At 39.4% G+C, this 6,906-nt stretch overlaps 1 protein-coding gene across 1 annotated transcript in view; it reads right to left on the reverse strand.

The window, feature by feature from the left end:
* LOC107182135 overlaps window positions 1-6,906 on the reverse strand; it is a 98,661-nt gene that overhangs the window by 61,464 nt on the left and 30,291 nt on the right. Inside the window, exon 3 of the mRNA XM_015560078.1 lies at window positions 5,574-5,657. Within this exon, the coding sequence (XP_015415564.1) occupies window positions 5,574-5,657 (84 nt within the window). The remainder of the gene's footprint in view (window positions 1-5,573; window positions 5,658-6,906) is intronic.

Below are 6,906 nucleotides of genomic sequence, written 5' to 3' on the forward strand. Positions count from 1 at the left end.
GGAAGTACATATATATTATGTACTTAAAGTATTAAGTACATTATCCTTTTAATGACACTCTAAACCAGTGGTTCTCAACCTGTGGGTCACATTAGGAAGGTTGAGAACCTCTGGTCTAAACCATGATTTATTTAGCCAAATTTCCTATTGCTGAACAATAGATTGCTTCCAATTTCTTGCTATTGCAAACACGGCTTCAATGAATATATTTGTACATGTCTTTTTAATATAATATTATAATATCACTTCTGCACAATTCTTAAGAGTGCTATTCTTCAATTAAAGAGGATAGACGTCTTAAGCCTTAAAAGCCATCAAATGAGCCTCTTAAAGGTTGATCAGTTATACTCTTAGAGCATATAAGTACCCCATTTTCCATATCTTCTATTGCACTTAACATCAATTTTTCAAACATTCTTAATTTAATTCTGGAAAAAAACGTTTTCAATCACATCTTCAGAGCACCTTCTCACATATTTTTTGGCCATCTGTGACACTTCCATAAATGTGTTCAGACCCGTGGTCTATGTTTCTACGGATTGGCTTTCTCTTGTTCACTCCTACACGCTCAGTGCTCAGTTCCTCCCCTTGATGCTAGTTGAAATCACTCCTGCAACATGTCCAGTGCTGAGTCTGCCCTTCATCTGAGGGGACAGCATCACCTAAGGAACCTCCAGCTTTATCAATTAGTGTAAGCTTTCAATGTGCTCATACCTTAGCACAAAGGAATAAAAGATACCTACCCACCACTAATGAGCAAAAGTCTAAAGCTGTAACAGTATTCTGGAATATTCAAATACCAAGAGAGATGGCTTAATAAAAAGCAACACACCACAGCACACACAGCCATGAAGTTATTTTCTGTACTTGAATAATTTCATGTGTATACACAGCAGTAAGAATCACCGCACACCTCATTACACTGTGAGTTCCATTAAAGAGACAGAGCCATTGATTGTAAAATAAGTGCACAGGACACTCTCTGTAAAATTATCTGGATGCAAAAAATAAATAAAATGTACAAAAAATGACAAGAGTTTGGTTTGAATGGTGACTTTGGGGGATATTTGTTTTTCTCTCCATTTTCTAAGTGGCATTTTAATTTCCTCATTTAAAAGTAAATTTTAATTCTGAAATTAGAGAGTGGTGATGGTTGCATCACTCTGTTAATATACTAAAACACACAGGATCATGTACTTTAAAATGGTGTATTATATCTCAATAAAGTTGTTATTTTTCTAAAAGTAAACTTTTTAAGTTAAAATATTACACTACGAGGGCAAGAAATGTATGTTTTGCTCATCTTTATTGTGAACTTAAAATTGCTCTAAAAAGTATATATTTTTAAAAATTATAGTCCATTCTTTGTTAATTTTCCATTAATTTCATGTTGAAAAACTCTGGAAGGCAGCGGAATACATAAAAGCTACAGTACGGTAAGCCTATTTGCAACCCCTTGTTCTTGGCGACTCTATGTGATGAATTTAAATTGATTTTTAGAGAGAGAGGAAGGGAAAGGATGGAGGGGAGGGAGAGAGAGAGACATCAATATGAGAGTGAAACATTGATTGGTTACTTCCTGCAGTCCCTTACCAGGGCTCAAGCCCAAAACCAGGGCATGTGCCCCGACTGGGCATTAAACCGGCAACCTTTCTTTGCATGGGACGGCACCCAACCAACTGAGCCACACCAGCCCGGGTAAAAGTGACTTCTTGAAGTATCAGTGAAATGACTGTCGGCATATTCAAAAACTGCTGGGTGACGTTTATCCTGGAACAACTTGGGGACCCTGTGTAGAGTGACATATGCTCCCCCTCTGCTTAGATGTATTAACATTGTTAATGTTGGAAGGGAACTATCCATTCCTTCTCTTTCTATTCTGTCTTGGCTCTAGGGCCCCAGCTGATAATTAATGAAAATTTTATTGAGTAGAACTATTTCATATAAAAAATGTTCTGGGTTAATTAAAAACCCACAGAGAGTAAATTAGCTCCATTTATCACTTGTGTGATGTGATGGATGAGGGCGCTCTGGGCTGGCTTTCTCTTTGAGTGCTGAGCCAAAATAAGGGAGAACGTGCAACAAATAGTGCATGTAGGATGCTAGACAAGAAGCCAGAGTAATACCAAGATGCAGGCAAAACTGTTTCATTATAATGGTTTTGGTAAAATGAGAAATAGACTTCTGAGTGTTTTAAAGTTTCTTACTCTTTGAAAGGAACTAAAAAGAAAATCCATTTTTATTCCCAAATGATGAATGAGAAGAGAAGAATATTACTGTGTTATGGCAGGTGTGGTCCATGGAAAGAGCCCCTACCCCAACTTGGGGTCGTAAAAGTCACAAGTTTAAATTAACTTCCAGTGATGTGAAATCTGTTCTTGGAAGCTCAGTGGAGAGAAAACTTCTTTCTGGGAGGAAACCCGAGAAGTTCTGAGGGAGCGAGGAATAAATCGCACCAATACTGTTAGTCTTCAAAGGAAGGGCAGAAAGAAATGTCAGGGTCTCTCTAAAGGAGCCTGTCGCTCACACCCACATCGACATACCGCTCAAAGCATGAAAAAGACCTTAACAGTATTTGCCACAAAATGTTAGCATTTCTCCTACTTTCAGTTTGCGACCTTGAGAGTTGTGTTTTGGATTAATTCTCATTCACATCTCTGCTTTTTAAGATCATCTTCCCTTGCCAGTGCAACTTAGGGGGAGCATCTGCGACTGGAGACAACCCTCTTTAGGATTTGTCTTATCGGCTGTGCATCAAGCTGTGCAGGCTGACCTCCCCCAAAAGCCACTCTGCTCTGGAAAAACTGAGGAGGAGCCCACCAAAACGCAAACAAAAATCCAGAAGCTGATAAAATACAAGGGAACCCACTGGGTGAGTGAAAAACGTAGGAAACGTTTGACTGAACCTAAGCAATCTATGGCTGCTCAGGTGATCCTAACTTTGAATCACCAATCACCAAGACGAAAACTGGTACCCTAAGTTTAATACGCTGGTATAACTTTAAAGTATATTATTTTTTCTATGCCATTTATTTTCCCCTTCGACTTTTAGGGCACAAATCTTCTGCCTTTTTGTTTTTTAAGTCATCATTGGGACAAATTTTCTTTTCTATTCTGTGGACACTAAAAGAATATGGCTGTAAGAAAAATACCTGTGAAACAGCGCTAGCGCACAGACCCTGGCGCACTGTAGGAAATTAAAAACTCATAAGTAGAGAACCAGGGCTCTGCTTATGAAGGTTTTATGTACCTACTTCTTCTCAGGTGCTAAGCAGTTCAGCTCTTCCTTCCTTCCTTCCTTTCCTCCCTTCCTTCCTACTTCCATTCGAAGTACTGCCTTTGACTCCATCCAAGAAACGGACAGAAAGTTCTTGCTGTATTAAAAATGAGATCATTATGAATCTGTTTCTTCCCCAATCAAATAGTAGCGGCAACTTCTAATATCAGAGACGTATACTAACGCAAATTCCCTCAGGAAAAAGTGGCCAATGAGCTGCACAATTTCTCGTATCTCAAAGAAATGGCAGCTGAAAATATATGGCAGGTGTACTGCTATATGGCGGTGTGTATACTTTTTTCCCCTAACTCAAAATGAAATTGGGTTTGTTTGGGGTTCAAGTAATAGAAACTTGAGGGATAATCCCTTTATATTCCAAATTACAACAAATAGCTGTGTAGAAGAATCCCACAGCAAAGTAAATTTGTGATTTCCAATAAGGAAAGATAAGAAGTAGTGTAGTCAAGGGAATCATCTAAACAAGACAAATAAAACACATTTCTTTAAAAAATCTCAACCTGCACAACAAGGAAATAAGGAGACCTAAGAAACTTTGTAACCTCCCTAGAGGGGTAGTAAAAGCTTCATAGTATGAGTCACATAAGCTGTTCTGGGGCCAGGCTTTCACAAACACACTGTCACGTCATGCTGGCCGGGGTGCGTGATGGAGAGTGGAGGGTAAGGAGGGAGGGGGAGAAGTTTACTGCGAGCATAATGCAGACTCTCTTCCAAAGCTCTCATTTGCTCTAATTTTGATATCTACTTTCCAAAAGAAAAAGTGTATATAACATCCAAATAACCTAATTTCAACCTGCTATTTTTTTTTAAAGGGAGAGAAACTGCTCTGCATAAAATAAAACAAAAACATAAAACAGCCAGGAAATTAACTAGCAAGAACGAACTAGTATATGCATATCCTGTTTATCTCTGCCAAGAAAGGTAGGGTAAGCCCAATCATTGGTGGTTTCCATGTAACTCATTTGAAGGAATTAAAAAAAAATTGAAATGGGAGTTTAAAATCAAAATGTTCTGATCAGTAGTAATAAGAATAAATATATTTTAGGGCTCACCCAATGCATTATATTATGATAATTCTCATTTATATGGTAATAAAGGCCCAGTGCATGAAATTCGTGCGGGGGCGGGGGGGGGGGTGTCCCTCAGCCCGCCTGCACCCTCTCGCAATCCAGGACCCCTTGGGGGATGTCTGACTGTCGGTTTAGGCCCGATTCCTAGCTGTCCCTCAGGCCGGCAGTCAGACATCCCTTTCGCAATCTGGGACCTCTGGCTCCTAACCGCTCACCTGCCTGCCTGATCTCCCCTAACCACTCACCTGCCTGCCTGATCACCCCTAATCACTTGCCTGCCTGCCTGCCTGATCGCCCCTAACCGCCTCTGCCTCAGCCCCTGCTGCAGCTGCTTCATCTGGAAGGATGTCCAGAAGGTCGTTTCGGCTGTCCAGTCTAATTATCATATTACACTTTTATTATTATAGATTACTGAAGGATGAGGCTAACTAAAATGTTATCCCTATTAGTATAAAAATTTTTAAAACAAAAGCATTTTTACCGGACATTTTTCTATAACAGATCATACAGTGAACAGAATATAAACTGTCCTTGATATTTTGGGGCTTTTCCTATGAAGCTTAGATGTAATAAAATGATATCTTGAGGAGAAATTGAAGAAGACAGGATAGTCCGTCCCAATGCATGGTCCTTCTGCCTTGAACATATTTGTGCCTATTTTAAAATGAGCACTCTGGGGTGGAGGCCACCCAGTCTCAAACTTGTGAGCAGACTTAAAGCTCACCTGGCACAATCACCATCAGCCTTCCCCCACATCACCTACCAACCCTTCCACAAAACAAAACAAAATAATAAATAAATAATGAATAATAAGTATTCTGCCCCTTCTTTGACATTTCTGTCACTTCTTATGAGGCTGGTGAGTCTGATTCTCATAATCCCTTCTCCTTTCTAATTCACCACAGGCTTATTACGCCTGTGAAACAGGAAACTGGATCACCAAGCAGGACAGGATTATTTGTGGAGAGAGACTCTAAGAGCAGAACAAAAGCCTAAGAAGCTTTCCCCTGGGTTGGAGGACGCATGAACACCTGTTCTGGCTGCCTCTGTTTGGCTTTGCTTATCCTTCTGGGTACCTCTGCTGTGCCCCAGGCAGTGGAGGTTAATGGACAAGTCAGTGATGGTTAAATCTGGATATTTTGGAAACTGCAAACAGGAAAAAGACGGCTTCTGTCTCTTTAACGTGCAACTCAGAGTTTGTACCATACCTGAAACATCAGCTCTCAGAGCCTCATTATGGACATTCTGTGTGAGTTTAATTTCCTCCATGGCCATGGTTTTGTTAAATGTTACTGAAATAAAAAGCACAGCATGCAATCTATGAGCACAAAGCTTATGAAAATGCGGGGAAAGTGCCCCACACTTGCACGGTCAATTCTGCCCTACATCTTCCACTTGAGTGAAAGAAAGCACTCCATCTTTCAGCATGTCGATGCATACAATATGTCACACGCAATGGAAGAGATGGAGGAAACGCAATGATACCTGTAATAAAACACTGGAATGATGATTACATTTCACCGTCTCTAACAACTTCACATTCACCCAATTACAGTCTCCATCAAAATTGCTGACCCTCGCCCTAGCTGATTTGGCTCAGTGGATAGAGTGTCAGCCTGTGAACTGAAGGGTCCCAGGTTTGATTCCAGTCAAGGACACATGCCTGGGTTGCGGGCTCGATCCCCAGTAGGTGGCATGCAGGAGTCAGCCAATCAATGATTCTCTCTCATCACTGATGTTTCTATCTCTCTCCCCCTCTCCCTTCCTCTCTGAAATCAATAAAAATGTATTTAAAAATAGATATAAGTTGCTGACTCCTGCACTGGGGGGAAATTGATTATATTCCTAATACCTGGAAAGGAAAGGCCAGATTAGAAGGGACATTTTCCTTCTTATTATTAATAGAGTCAATGTTTATACTGGAAGAAACGACATAATTCCCAAACTATGCATAAGAAAAATACATCTCTCCAGATTGACAATCCTCTTGCATCTCATCTCTTCTGTTTCAAAATGCACTCTAATATCCAAAGATTTGTATTGTTATTAAGATCTAATTTTTCATAACATTTTAGAATAGCATAATAGGTTTATATCACCATCATAATTCTTTTGTTCCTGCATTATTTTCCACGTACTTCAAGATTCTGTTCAGATATTTATTCTCATCAAGGTTGTTTATTAGAAAAAAAATATCCTGCACTGACAAACTAAGGCAAACATTTCAACTATATAAGGCCAATTTTCATCCTCCTGTTTTGCCAGGTATAACATTTCCATTTTAAGTTTCGTTTCTTTAGAGAAATTAAATTCCATGTGCTTTCCTAGCTCATGTCTATAGGTTCCTTTGGCATCCATCTTCCTACTTGGTATAAATAATCATCTAAATTGTCTTAGTACCACCATGTTATCTTTCAACCTTACTTACACTTTTTCAAGAACATTTTTGAAGCATTCATTCTCTGAATTTTCAAGTTTTGCTCTTTATAATTTGTATAGCTTTTGTCACCTGCACAACATTTTACCAGTAAGTATTTGTGC

The sequence above is a fragment of the Myotis davidii genome, unplaced genomic scaffold, assembly GCF_000327345.1.
Source record: "Myotis davidii unplaced genomic scaffold, ASM32734v1 scaffold173, whole genome shotgun sequence".
Lineage (NCBI taxonomy): Eukaryota > Metazoa > Chordata > Mammalia > Chiroptera > Vespertilionidae > Myotis > Myotis davidii.